Below are 15,529 nucleotides of genomic sequence, written 5' to 3' on the forward strand. Positions count from 1 at the left end.
AGGCACAGATAACAGTATGGCAATTCGTTCATAAGATGTTATTCCCCATAATCAATTCAATTCAAAGGGCTTTATTGGCATGAGAAACACATGTTTACATTGCCAAAGCAAGTGAAATAGATCATTATCTCCCACACAGATAATCTGATGACTGACTGTGACAAAGGAGATTAATTTCCCTGGATTGAGATAACCACAATACAATAAAAACCATTTGGGTAAAATACTGAGATATTCAAGAACTTCTCCAGTGATTGATAGATTTTGCCCCACGCCCCTTACACATTCTTAAATCTCCAACCGTAATATGAATGTTTTCAATTAAACCCTATCTCTTGAAATTACTAGATAGTTGTTTGTGCGCCCCATTCGTTTCTCAGCCCCAGTTTCAGTCTAAGGGAAAGCATATATCTCTGCTCTAAGGGAAATCTTTCACCTTGACTTATATCTCTGCTTGAAGGCCTCTGAGGCCTTAGGAGCCTGTGTCAGCAGGGACCATCTCTTCCAGTGGTAGCCAGTAGAGTCTGGTAGTGGCATACCAAACATTCTTAGAAATTCTTGTAATTCTTCTTGGGGATTCTTAGAAAAATAGACTGCTGTAAAAAAAACTTTCAATAGCAGCCTTACACTAGCTGCTGCTAAAGAGGGATGTTAACAAAGAAGTCACATCTGATCTTGTAATGTGGTTGGTGAATGGGAGGCAGTAATTTGATATTGTGCTACTGTATAGTATTCAGTGGCTTTTCGTATTCCTCCTTTGGGCTTCTTTTCAGATTACTTTAGAGTGAGGGAAGGACAGGCAGTTCATTCTGTATTATCTCATTCTGAGTGTAAATCTGCTGCAGGATTGGCCATTGGCCAAGATGATTGGAATACTTGTAATTCTCAAAAGGATTTCCTTTTCTACTGTAACTCGAGACAGTCTGGTATTTAGTGAACAGCTCATCAATGTCTTGCCTATCTGACCCCACCTTATTTTCCAGAGATTCCAATGTACAGGTGTCGGATCTGAATTTGATCGCTCTTTTATTGCAGGAAATGCGTATGAGCTTTGTGATTTACATGAATTCACCTTTATGTAATATAATATGAATGAAAGGACAAAACTAAAGAGCTGACTTGTTTTACTTTAATTAGTCAAGATGTCTCAGTGGAAACAGCTGTCCAGAAATACAGTACTTTGTGGGGGAGCTGATCAGTTTGGCACCTCTCAGATGGGGTCCCAAACAGGAACAGCCTGCACTACTTTATGCAAATGCACAAATTAAAATCAACCTACTTTAATGAGGACATCAAAGGAAGTGGCTCCATGCAACTGGAGCTCTGCCTGAGTCCCCGACTGCAGAACCAAAGAGAGCCTGCTCCAAAGCCAGCTCTGTTTTACACTTCCTGAGAGACAGGGCAGCTTGGCTCCCGCTCTTAGAGATTTGAGACTCGTTTAAATACAGGAGGAGATCCTGAGCAAGCCAAAATGTACTTTCTCACAGATGGTCAACCCAAAGATTAGAAACACTGCATCTATACTACGTCATGACTTTATCTTGGCCAGGTCGCAGTTGTAAATGAGAACTTGTTCTCAACTAGCCTACCTGGTTAAATAAAGGTGAAATATATATATTTTTTAATGACTGTGTTACTGTAAGGTTTCACAACAAGCAAATCAACCCATGGTGTAAAAGGCCATTCATATGTTGTATACATTGACCAATTACTTTCTAAAAAGGCCCCTTAACATCTACTATATACGCATTATGTTTAAATAGATCACCAATAATGCTCTTTAATAACAGTATTTGCAGTCAAGCCTCTCCTTAAAACGTTCAAAGGAATACTCAAGCACAATCACAAGGATGGAAGCAAGAAGGGACAAAATTATCCAGCAGCTGTTGAGTGGGTCAAAAGTTGACACTTACGATGCAGCAAAAATACACCTTAGCGTGTGTGTGTATGCGTGCCTGCATGTGTGTGTGTTCTTGCATGCTTGCATGTGTGCGTGAGTGTGTGTGTTTGATGGTCACTTGGCTGTCTCTGGGTCTCGCCCTCCCCCTCTTCACCTCATCACCTGTCTGTCTCGCGGCACCAATTATTTAGAAGAGGGCATGACCCCAGCAGCAGCACTGAGCCAGGTCAGTCCTACAGTGTTACCTCTTCTCTGCAGGAGCCACCCTGTCAAGATAGTACACAGCTCTCCTAGTGAGCTGCCCTGTGAAGATAGTACACAGCTCTCCTAGTGAGCTGCCCTGTGAAGATAATATACAGCTCTCCTAGTGAGCTGTCCTGTGAAGATAGTACACAGCTCTCCTAGTGAGCTGCCCTGTGAAGATAGTACACAGCTCTCCTAGTGAGCTGCCCTGTGAAGATAGTACACAGCTCTCCTAGTGAGCTGTCCTGTGAAGATAGTACACAGCTCTCCTAGTGAGCTGCCCTGTGAAGATAGTACACAGCTCTCCTAGTGAGCTGCCCTGTGAAGATAGTACACAGCTCTCCTAGTGAGCTGCCCTGTGAAGATAGTACACAGCTCTCCTAGTGAGCTGCCCTGTGAAGATAGTACACAGCTCTCCTAGTGACCTGTCCTGTGAAGATAGTACACAGCTCTCCTAGTGAGCTGCCCTGTGAAAGATAGTACACAGCTCTCCTAGTGAGCTGCCCTGTGAAGATAGTACACAGCTCTCCTAGTGAGCTGCCCTGTGAAGATAGTACACAGCTCTCCTAGTGAGCTGCCCTGTGAAGATAGTACACAGCTCTCCTAGTGAGCTGCCCTGTGAAGATAGTACACAGCTCTCCTAGTGAGCTGCCCTGTGAAGATAGTACACAGCTCTCCTAGTGAGCTGCCCTGTGAAGATAGTACACAGCTCTCCTAGTGAGCTGCCCTGTGAAGATAGTACACAGCTCTCCTAGTGAGCTGCCCTGTGAAGATAGTACACAGCTCTCCTAGTGAGCTGCCCTGTGAAGATAGTACACAGCTCTCCTAGTGAGCTGCCCTGTGAAGATAGTACACAGCTCTTCTAGTGAGCTGCCCTGTGAAGATAGTACACAGCTCTCCTAGTGAGCTGCCCTGTGAAGATAGTACACAGCTCTCCTAGTGAGCTGCCCTGTGAAGATAGTACACAGCTCTCCTAGTGAGCTGCCCTGTGAAGATAGTACACAGCTCTCCTAGTGAGCTGCCCTGTGAAGATAGTACACAGCTCTCCTAGTGAGCTGCCCTGTGAAGATAGTACACAGCTCTCCTAGTGAGCTGCCCTGTGAAGATAGTACACAGCTCTCATAGTGAGCTGCCCTGTGAAGATAGTACACAGCTCTCCTAGTGAGCTGCCCTGTGAAGATAGTACACAGCTCTCCTAGTGAGCTGCCCTGTGAAGATAGTACACAGCTCTCCTAGTGAGCTGCCCTGTGAAGATAGTACACAGCTCTCCTAGTGAGCTGCCCTGTGAAGATAGTACACAGCTCTCCTAGTGAGCTGCCCTGTGAAGATAGTACACAGCTCTCCTAGTGAGCTGCCCTGTGAAGATAGTACACAGCTCTCCTAGTGAGCTGCCCTGTGAAGATAGTACACAGCTCTCCTAGTGAGCTGCCCTGTGAAGATAGTACACAGCTCTCCTAGTGAGCTGCCCTGTGAAGATAGTACACAGCTCTCCTAGTGAGCTGCCCTGTGAAGATAGTACACAGCTCTCTAGTGAGCTGCCCTGTGAAGATAGTACACAGCTCTGCCCCTAGTGAGCTGCCCTGTGAAGATAATACACAGCTCTCCTAGTGAGCTGCCCTGTGAAGATAGTACACAGCTCTCCTAGTGAGCTGCCCTGTGAAGATAGTACACAGCTCTCCTAGTGAGCTGCCCTGTGAAGATAGTACACAGCTCTCCTAGTGAGCTGCCCTGTGAAGATAGTACACAGCTCTCCTAGTGAGCTGCCCTGTGAAGATAGTACACAGCTCTAGTGAGCTGCCCTAGTGAGCTGCCCTGTGAAGATAATACACAGCTCTCCTAGTGAGCTGCCCTGTGAAGATAGTACACAGCTCTCTAGTGAGCTGCCCTGTGAAGATAGTACACAGCTCTCCTAGTGAGCTGCCCTGTGAAGATAATACACAGCTCTCCTAGTGAGCTGCCCTGTGAAGATAAGTACACAGCTCTCCTAGTGAGCTGCCCTGTGAAGATAGTACAGCTCCTAGTGAGCTCTCCTAGTGAGCTGCCCTGTGAAGATAGTACACAGCTCTCCTAGTGAGCTGCCCTGTGAAGATAGTACACAGCTCTCCTAGTGAGCTGCCCTGTGAAGATAGTACACAGCTCTCCTAGTGAGCTGCCCTGTGAAGATAGTACACAGCTCTCCTAGTGAGCTGCCCTGTGAAGATAGTACACAGCTCTCCTAGTGAGCTGCCCTGTGAAGATAGTACACAGCTCTCCTAGTGAGCTGCCCTGTGAAGATAGTACACAGCTCTCCTAGTGAGCTGCCCTGTGAAGATAGTACACAGCTCTCCTAGTGAGCTGCCCTGTGAAGATAGTACACAGCTCTCCTAGTGAGCTGCCCTGTGAAGATAGTACACAGCTCTCCTAGTGAGCTGCCCTGTGAAGATAGTACACAGCTCTCCTAGTGAGCTGCCCTGTGAAGATAGTACACAGCTCTCCTAGTGAGCTGCCCTGTGAAGATAGTACACAGCTCTCCTAGTGAGCTGCCCTGTGAAGATAATACACAGCTCTCCTAGTGAGCTGCCCTGTGAAGATAATACACAGCTCTCCTAGTGAGCTGCCCTGTGAAGATAGTACACAGCTCTCCTAGTGAGCTGCCCTGTGAAGATAGTACACAGCTCTCCTAGTGAGCTGCCCTGTGAAGATAATACACAGCTCTCCTAGTGAGCTGCCCTGTGAAGATAATACACAGCTCTCCTAGTGAGCTGCCCTGTGAAGATAGTACACAGCTCTCCTAGTGAGCTGCCCTGTGAAGATAGTACACAGCTCTCCTAGTGAGCTGCCCTGTGAAGATAGTACACAGCTAGTGAGCTCCTAGTGAGCTGCCCTGTGAAGATAGTACACAGCTCTCCTAGTGAGCTGCCCTGTGAAGATAGTACACAGCTCTCCTGAGTGAGCTGCCCTGTGAAGATAGTACACAGCTCTCCTAGTGAGCTGCCCTGTGAAGATAGTACACAGCTCTCCTAGTGAGCTGCCCTGTGAAGATAGTACACAGCTCTCCTAGTGAGCTGCCCTGTGAAGATAGTACACAGCTCTCCTAGTGAGCTGCCCTGTGAAGATAGTACACAGCTCTCCTAGTGAGCTGCCCTGTGAAGATAGTACACAGCTCTCCTAGTGAGCTGCCCTGTGAAGATAGTACACAGCTCTCCTAGTGAGCTGCCCTGTGAAGATAGTACACAGCTCTCCTAGTGAGCTGCCCTGTGAAGATAGTACACAGCTCTCCTAGTGAGCTGCCCTGTGAAGATAGTACACAGCTCTCCTAGTGAGCTGCCCTGTGAAGATAGTACACAGCTCTCCTAGTGAGCTGCCCTGTGAAGATAGTACACAGCTCTCCTAGTGAGCTGCCCTGTGAAGATAGTACACAGCTCTCCTAGTGAGCTGCCCTGTGAAGATAGTACACAGCTCTCCTAGTGAGCTGCCCTGTGAAGATAGTACACAGCTCTCCTAGTGAGCTGCCCTGTGAAGATAGTACACAGCTCTCATAGTGAGCTGCCCTGTGAAGATAGTACACAGCTCTCCTAGTGAGCTGCCCTGTGAAGATAGTACACAGCTCTCATAGTGAGCTGCCATGTGAAGATAGTACACAGCTCTCATAGTGAGCTGCCCTGTGAAGATAGTACACAGCTCTCCTAGTGAGCTGCCCTGTGAAGATAGTACACAGCTCTCTAGTGAGCTGCCCTGTGAAGATAGTACACAGCTCTCCTAGTGAGCTGCCCTGTGAAGATAGTACACAGCTCTCTAGTGAGCTGCCCTGTGAAGATAATACACAGCTCTCTAGTGAGCTGCCCTGTGAAGATAGTACACAGCTCTCCTAGTGAGCTGCCCTGTGAAGATAGTACAGCTCTCCTAGTGAGCTCTCAGCTCTAGTGAGCTGCCCTGTGAAGATAATACACAGCTCTCCTAGTGAGCTGCCCTGTGAAGTGAGCTGCCCTGTGAGCTGCCCTGTGAAGATAATACACAGCTCTCCTAGTGAGCTGCCCTGTGAAGATAGTACACAGCTCTCCTAGTGAGCTGCCCTGTGAAGATAGTACACAGCTCTCCTAGTGAGCTGCCCTGTGAAGATAATACACAGCTCTCCTAGTGAGCTGCCCTGTGAAGATAATACACAGCTCTCCTAGTGAGCTGCCCTGTGAAGATAGTACACAGCTCTCCTAGTGAGCTGCCCTGTGAAGATAGTACACAGCTCTCCTAGTGAGCTGCCCTGTGAAGATAATACACAGCTCTCCTAGTGAGCTGCCCTGTGAAGATAGTACACAGCTCTCCTAGTGAGCTGCCCTGTGAAGATAGTACACAGCTCTCCTAGTGAGCTGCCCTGTGAAGATAGTACACAGCTCTCCTAGTGAGCTGCCCTGTGAAGATAGTACACAGCTCTCCTAGTGAGCTGCCCTGTGAAGATAGTACACAGCTCTCCTAGTGAGCTGCCCTGTGAAGATAGTACACAGCTCTCCTAGTGAGCTGCCCTGTGAAGATAGTACACAGCTCTCCTAGTGAGCTGCCCTGTGAAGATAGTACACAGCTCTCCTAGTGAGCTGCCCTGTGAAGATAGTACACAGCTCTCCTAGTGAGCTGCCCTGTGAAGATAGTACACAGCTCTCCTAGTGAGCTGCCCTGTGAAGATAGTACACAGCTCTCCTAGTGAGCTGCCCTGTGAAGATAGTACACAGCTCTCCTAGTGAGCTGCCCTGTGAAGATAGTACACAGCTCTCCTAGTGAGCTGCCCTGTGAAGATGAAGTACACAGCTCTCCTAGTGAGCTGCCCTGTGAAGATAGTACACAGCTCTCCTAGTGAGCTGCCCTGTGAAGATAGTACACAGCTCTCCTAGTGAGCTGCCCTGTGAAGATAGTACACAGCTCTCCTAGTGAGCTGCCCTGTGAAGATAGTACACAGCTCTCCTAGTGAGCTGCCCTGTGAAGATAGTACACAGCTCTCCTAGTGAGCTGCCCTGTGAAGATAGTACACAGCTCTCCTAGTGAGCTGCCCTGTGAAGATAATACACAGCTCTCCTAGTGAGCTGCCCTGTGAAGATAGTACACAGCTCTCCTAGTGAGCTGCCCTGTCAACTCCACAGATCTGATTGAACAGATTAATTTAGACCCTGCATGTTTTCAAGTTATTCAGAACCTAAACCAAACATTTCAATATATTTCAACAGCAGTTTTAATTGTCAAGACTATCAACCGCCCCTCTTTTCCTTCAGTAAGTGTTTTATTACTGCATGATATTCTCATTCTTTAGACTGATAAATGTTTCCCCTATTAGAGAGGTGAACTGTGTGGTAATTGAATAGCTGGTCCAGTGATTTGGATAGCAGGACACTGTGTCTAATACAGATGAGCCAGATGCTAACACTACTACTATCTATCCCAGACAGGCCCAGAAAGTGTTACGATATTAAATGAGATACACTATGTGGTTTTGACATTATTGAGGCACTGGTTTTGGAATATCATTTTTGGCTCCAGTTAGTCAGCATAATTTAACATAAATCACCTGGGCCTAGTTTTTCAAGAGTTATCTTTACGGATTTTAAAGTTATCCTTTTTAGATAAAACTATACTAAATGTAATCACATTTGACCAAATAATTGATTAAAACACACTATTTTGAAATGAAGGTCTACAGTAGCCTCAACAGCACTCTGTAGGGAAGCACCATGGTGTAGCTGGAGGACAGCTAACTTCTGTCTCCCTCTAAGGAACACTGACTTCAATACAAAACCTAGGACGCCCATGCTTCTCACCTCCTTCAGTAGACTTAAAAAGCTAGCTAGCACTGCAGTGCATAACATGGGGTGAGTAGCTGACTCAAAGAGAGAGGAAGACAACAGTTTTGAACAAAATAAAATGACGGCGAAGCAAGAGAGAAATAGAGAGAAAGAGATTTCGTAATGTTTTTCACTTTCAGTTTCACTTACATAGCTAGCAAATGCAGCTAGCTAGTTTAGCCTACTCACACATCCTGCTCAAACAGAGGGATGCTATGCTAGCTAGTTTAGCCTACTCACACATCCTGCTCAAACAGAGGGATGCTATGCTAGCTAGTTTAGCCTACTCAAACATCCTGCTCCAACAGAGAGATGCTATGCTAGCTAGTTTAGCCTACTCACACATCCTTCTCAAACAGGGGGATGCTATGCTAGCTAGTTTAGCCTACTCACACATCCTGCTCAAACATAGGGATGCTATACTAGCTAGTTTAGCCTACTCAAACATCCTGCTCCAACAGAGAGATGCTATGCTAGCTAGTTTAGCCTACTCAAACATCCTGCTCAAACAGAGGGATGCTATGCTAGCTAGTTTAGCCTACTCAAACACCCTGCTCAAACAGAGGGATGCTACGCTAGCTAGTTTAGCCTACTCAAACATCCTGCTCAAACAGAGGGATGCTATGCTAGCTAGTTTAGCCTACTCAAACATCCTGCTCAAACAGAGGGATGCTATGCTAGCTAGCTGGCTATGACTATCCAACACAACACTGTAACTCTTCCAAGTCAAGGTAAGAGTTTGTTTTTATTAATGTATTGCCGCCGTGGCCCACGTGTGTAAGTACTAAACTGCTTAACTGCTTACTGACTCTACACTGTAATGTTACTGCATGATTGTAGTGGGTTTACTAACGTGTTAGTTCTATTACCTATGTTGACTATGACGTTACTTTAGCTAATATGGTGACAACAAGTCTCCACACGAGAGCTATTTTTGGATCAACTGCAGAATCCAATGTATAAGGCCACCATGTTGGTCGGAAGATATGAGGATATCCGTTGCTACCTGAGGCTTGATGACAAGAGGACCAGAATGTTCAGAGAGGCAACAGGTCACCTGGAAGCCTTCTGGTATATGTGGGACCTTTTCCTAGCAAACTGTAGAGGAAGGTTCATCCCCAGCGACTGTGTCACAGTGGATGAGCAGCTTTCCTCCAGACGTGACGCTTGGCATTCCACCCAAAGAGTTCAATCTGGGTTTCATCAGATCAGAGAATCTTGTTTCTTGTGGTCTGACAGGATAGGATAGGATAGGTGCCTTTTGGCAAACTCCAAGCGGGCTGTCGTGCCTTTTACTGAGAAGTGGCTTTCGTCTGGCCACTCTACCATAAATGCCTGATTGTTAGAGTGCAGCAGAGATGGTTGTCCTTCTGGAAGATTTCCCCATCTCCACAGAAGAACTGAGAAAATGGAAAGATGTGGGGTGATGCAAGAAAGCCATGCCACCATCACTCAGAGCAGCCAGGGCCTGAAGAGGAAGAAGTGCAAGCTCTGCCCAAGTGCAAAGGATAGAAAAGTCAGCTGGTGGTGTTCTCAGTGCAACACACCCATCTGCAAAGAGCACAGTCACACGCTTGTGGTTTGAAACAAATGCATGGACTAAGACAGCATCACACACATGCACACTTTATGCCTTTTAGTTTGCATGGACTAAGACAGCATCACACACATGCACACTTTATGCCTTTTAGTTTGCATGGACTAAGACAGCATCACACACATGCACACTTTATGCCTTTTAGTTTGCATGGACTAAGACAGCATCACACACATGCACACTTTATGCCGTTTAGTTTGCATGGACTAAGACAGCATCACACACACACATGCACACTTTATGCCTTTTAGTTTGCATGGACTAAGACAGCATCACACACATGCACACTTTATGCCGTTTAGTTTGCATGGACTAAGACAGCATCACACACACACACATGCACACTTTATGCCTTTTAGTTTGCATGGACTAAGACAGCATCACACACATGCACACTTTATGCCTTTTAGTTTGCATGGACTAAGACAGCATCACACACATGCACACATTATGCCTTTTAGTTTGCATGGACTAAGACAGCATCACACACATGCACACTTTATGCCGTTTAGTTTGCATGGACTAAGACAGCATCACACACATGCACACGTTATGCCTTTTAGTTTGCATGGACTAAGACAGCATCACACACATGCACACTTTATGCCTTTTAGTTTGCATGGACTAAGACAGCATCACACACATGCACACTTTATGCCTTTTAGTTTGTAAATTCACAATGGTTAGTGTTGTCGTTTATGTTTATTTTATTTTATTTGTATTTTTTAACCTTTATTTAACTAGGCAAGTCAGTTAAGAACAAATTCTTATTTTCAATGACGGCCTAGGAGCAGTGGGTTAACTGCCTGTTCAGGGGCAGAACGACAGATTTGTACCTTGTCAGCTCGGGGATTTGAACTTGCAAATCTTTTGGTTACTAGTCCAACTCTCTAACCAGTAGGCTACCCTGCCGCCCCGATCTTTGGATTTTCAAATGAATGTTTTGAAATATTATAAAACATGTTCAGGTGATTACATTTTTTTCTTCACACTAAAAGGTTGAATGTGAAACTTTGATTGAAAGATTTATTGTAAGATAATATTTTCAATAGCTGTTATTAAATTTCATAATATGTTATCATTGAAATGTGTATAAAACTGTTGAATAGTGACTAAAAACTTTCAAACAATAGAATAATTATTGAAAGGTCCAAATCATCACGCAAAATAATTATATTTTACAAAATGGATAATATTTTATAAATATAACACAGATATTAAATTATCGGAACAATGTAGTTCAAGAAATAGAGTTAAGAAAATATTGACTAAATAAAAATAAAAATAAATAAAAAGTTAAACAATAAATTAACTATATACAGGGGGCACCGGTACTGAGTCAATGTGCAGGAGTACAGGTTAGGCAAGGTTAGTCAGGTTAGTTAGGGGGTAGATCCTGTTAAGGAGCCTTTTGGACCTATATTTGGTGCTCCGGTACCGCTTGCCATTCAGTAGCAGAGAGAACAGTCAACGACTTGTGTGACTGGAGTCTTTGACCATTTTTTAGGCCTTTCTCTGACACCAATTCCTATATAGGTCTTTGGTGGCAGGAAGCTTGGCCGCAGTGATGTATTGGGCCATACGCACTACCCTCTGTAGCGTCTTATGGTCGGAAGCCAAACAGTTACCATACCAGGCGGTGATGCAACCGGCCAGGATGCTCTCGATGGTGCATCTGTAGAACTTTTTGAGGATCTGGGGACCCATGGCAAATCTTTGCAGTCTCCTGAGGGCGAATAGGCATTGTCGTGCCCTCTTCACAAATGTCTTAGTGTGTTTGGACCATAATAGTTTGTTGGTGATGTGGACACCAGGGAACTTTTGACCCGCTGAACTACAGCCCCTTCGATGTGAATGGGGGCGTGTTCGGCCCTCCTTTTCCTGTAGTCCGTGATCAGCTCCTTTGTCTATCTCACGTTGAGGGAAAGGTTATTGTCCTGGCACCACACTGCCAGGTCTCTGACCTCCTCCCTATAGGCTGTCTCATCGTTGTCGGTGATCAGGCCTCACGTCCTAGATCAGCTAGATGCAGGAAAGAGTGTGTAAGGTGGTATTGAATGTGTCACTGTCTGTCCATGTGTCACTGTCTGTCACCTCTGTTGTAACCTATGTTGTAACCTTCAACTGGTAGGCTAGGTTGTAGCAACCTCATGATGGGTATAGGGAACATTTGAGTATCATGAAGTCTAAACCTCTGACTGTTACATTGAACTGGGTGAATGGAATATGAATGACAGTCATCCAATATGCTGCAATAGAAATAGAAATAAGGCATATGCTCATGAAAACAAAAAATGTCCTCCCTCATCTAAACGGTTCTGACCGCCACTGATCCCTATCCGATAGGCGAAATCCAGATAAATAACTTTTGAAAAACTGGGCCTAGGTGCCCTAGGGGACAACAGATCTCTCAATGACTTGTGATAACTAAAATGGGTTGATATACAATTTAGCTTTTTTTGGTTATCATTTGATAAATACAACATGATAAAGGACAAGATGTAATTTATTCCTCCTTAATCACCATGCAGACTTCGTTCTATGTAGGGAAAAGTCTTGCAAACATCAATCATTGACTTGCCTAGTATTAAAGGTTACATTTAAAATGTTCAGTACAGTTACCTTCAAGACATGCAACAGAATGATAACCCACAATGCAAACTCTCAATCTCATTTCAGTCGGTTAAGATCTTGGTTGCCAGCAGCTACAGTAGTTCCCAGAAGTTGGTAGAATGAGGGCCCCTTAGTCAGAGGTCACAGGTGGCAGACAAAGAAAAGTATGAAAGGAAAGGTGTTTGGTCTTGGTGTCCTTCAAAGATATGGTCAAAATGTTTCATAGTGTCAATTATATTTCCAATCTGTGACCATTGATCACCTTTTCCTTCATTCTATATTGACAGAGTAGCATAAAAGCATGTATCAAGGTCAGTAAACTGCTTAACTATAATACTTACTATTTTAAACTGTAAAAAATGTACTGCTTTGTATCTGTAGAGAGTGCATTGATGTAAGCGGATGTACGCTGATGAAAGGGCTCCTGAGAGGCACAGTAGTCTAAGGCACTGCATCTCAGTTCTTGAGGTGTCACTATAGACACCCTGGTTCAAATCAGGGCTGTATTACAAACGGCTGTGATTGGGTGTCCCGTAGGGCTCAGTGTCGTCTGGGTTTGGCTGGTGTAGGCCATCATTGAATTTGTTCTTAACTGACTTGTGTAGTTAAACAAAGGACAAATAAAAAAAGCTAGAATATTAATATTGTGCAGCATGTACAGTTGCCATGATACCAATCTATGAATTTCACAAAATAATACACATGTAGGATCTTAATTTGGGTCAATTTTAAAATAATCCTGCAGCAACATGAAATGTGAATTATTATATCATAATAATTAGGGCAAATCAAGTCTGACATTAAAAATTGAAAATGACAAACTTTAGAAGCCTTTTTAAAACTCAAATACACTACAAGTCAGCAACAAAAGAGTGAACGAATTAAGATCCTACATCTGTATGGCCTTATTTCAAAAAATTTGGGTGAGCTGATTGTAATGGGATTGTAATGTTTTAAACATCATGGCGCTTTGTAACTACACTGATATCTCTTTGTCAGAGACTCAAAGTGGCACATCAGAACAAAGATTTTATTTTTTAAATATTTGATTTATCCTCTGCCAAACAAAAACAAAACACAAAAACAAAATCCAAATTTACTTCAGACTGCCATCACAATTTTCAGGGTTTGACTTTCCTTCTACTTTGTTTCCCAATCAACACTAAGGGTTGAGTGTTTCTGAAAGACCATAGCACAGACATTCCCAATAAATGTACAGCTGAATACACAATAAATGCATGTCAAGGGATTTTAACCATAACTCTAATCAGGGCATAAGCCCATAAGCGGCATAAGCGGTCAGAAAACTTGCTTTAAAATTGCAACATTTTCCCACACCAAGCATGGCAAAATGTGTAGAATTGTAGGAAAGGTACTTTAAAACATGCATTTTCAGTCAAAAGGGGTGCACACATGTATTTTGCCTGCTTGGTGTGGGGGCCCCACAGCCAAATTTCGCTTAGGGCTCCCAAAAGGCTAGAGCCGGCCCTGACTCAGATACATCCATTCTCAACATTATCTCTGAAGAGATGCCTTTCAGCGGCATACTAATGATGACTGTGGGTGAGCACACAATAAACGACAAACAAACAAGACGATGACTCATGAATGAATAGCCTCAGCATGTCTCCCAGTCAGTGAGCTCTATTTTCTAGCACAGAGACAGCGAGGAGGGAAGCAGGCAGGACCCACCCTGATCCCATATGAGTCAGCTGCAATCATATGCTCCTCTCGCTGTGCCTAACACACCCACCATCTGCGGCTAGACACGGTGGATCAGACCCTGGAGCTTTCCCCACACTGTCCCACTCCTCCTGACAGAAGACTGCAATGTGATCATCAACACACACACACACACACACACACACACACACACACACACACACACACACACACACACACACACACACACACACACACACACACACACACACACACACACACACACACACACACACACACGCACACACGCACACACACACTGGCCAGTCAATCCCACAGCACAGCCAGATGCACAGATGTAGGGACCACAACATGGCATCAGTAATTATTTATTATTAGCCCTCAAGATGGCCAATATGGTCCCAATTCCATCTGTCTTTCCACTGCCAAGACCCCATGTTGACGTTGTATAGAGTTTCTAACAAATATGCATTTGGTGTTTCTTTAAAGCATTGGTATTCCTTCTTTGTTGTCTGTTTTAATTGGATGAATAAATCAACAAATCAAACACAACAGTGCAGGTGTGGTTGTCTTACCTTTGGGTACTGTTGAACTGGGATGAGTACTCTTTCCGAGAGCTTGATGTTTTTGTTACTGATGACATCAAGGTATTTCTTGACGTCACCGTCTTTTCTCAACTCATCCCCCTCATACTTTTCAATTTCTGTAGGGGGAAAAGGTATTCAAGGATAAATGATTAGATATGCAAACAGATCTTCCACAGAAATGTTCCTCAACATTCTGGTCATTGACAGAGAAGATCCGGTTTCATATGCTAGCTTATTTGTTTTCTTATTGTACAGTTTAATTGGTTCTACACTCTTAGAAACATTTGTTTTTCATCTCTCCCCATAGGAGAACCCTTTTGGGTTCCATGTAGAACCCTCTGTGGAAAAGATTCTACATGTAAACCAAATGGGTTCTACCTGGAAACAAAAAGGGTTCTTCTAAGGGTTTTAGATAGCACCTTTAGTGTGCCAGGCAAGCTCAATAGTGTTCCAGGTAAGTAGTGTGCCAGGCAGGCTTAATCTAGTGCAGTTAATGTATTTGTAAAAAGATATGAACCCAGGTCTATTACAGCGTAACCAGGATAATTCAGTCCCTAAGCATAACTTGCTCATCATCAAAGTTATTTATAGTGACCGGAGTAGTTGACATGAGCTGTCAGGTTAAGCATACGAAACAGTCATGAGTTGGAGAACCATTGTGCCGAACAATGATATTTGTTGATTGATACATTTTATAGCACTTGGGAGAGTTGACTGAAAGGTATACAGCCAGGAAACATTAAGGAGCTGGAAATGAAGCTGTCACCTGTCCTCTCTGGGGATCCCCCTCTGTCACTGGCAAATGAAAGCTCTGCAGAATTAAGAAGTATGAACCTGCGCCACTCTTGTAGAACAATACTAGAGAGACCTGGGCATGGTAGAGATAGGAAGACAGGCAGCAGGGGGTGGAGGTGATCTCTCACTTGGAGAGAGAGCCCCCTCCCCCTCCCCTCCTTTCCTCCTCAACAGTTCTGATTTAGAGCAATTCAGCTCCATCTATTTATACACCATTATGACAAACAAAGCTGTGAGTAAGATGAGGGTAAAGTGCATTCTGTTGGCAGAGCTTCACAGCAGGAGGCTGTTGGCTGGTTGTATATGTGTT

At 44.5% G+C, this 15,529-nt stretch overlaps 1 protein-coding gene across 4 annotated transcripts in view; it reads right to left on the bottom strand.

Moving 5' to 3' along the window:
• Window positions 1–15,529, bottom strand: part of LOC118402782 (KH domain-containing, RNA-binding, signal transduction-associated protein 2-like) — a 154,219-nt gene that overhangs the window by 107,270 nt on the left and 31,420 nt on the right. For all 4 annotated transcript variants that reach the window (XR_004829561.2, XR_008078183.1, XR_008078184.1 and 1 more), the window contains exon 2: window positions 14,413–14,540. Coding sequence is in view for 1 of the 4 variants with exons in the window: in XM_035801030.2 (XP_035656923.1) it covers window positions 14,413–14,540 (128 nt within the window). In the remaining 3 variants the exon portion in view is untranslated. The remainder of the gene's footprint in view (window positions 1–14,412; window positions 14,541–15,529) is intronic.

The sequence above is a fragment of the Oncorhynchus keta genome, chromosome 24 (genome assembly GCF_023373465.1).
Source record: "Oncorhynchus keta strain PuntledgeMale-10-30-2019 chromosome 24, Oket_V2, whole genome shotgun sequence".
NCBI lineage: Eukaryota > Metazoa > Chordata > Actinopteri > Salmoniformes > Salmonidae > Oncorhynchus > Oncorhynchus keta.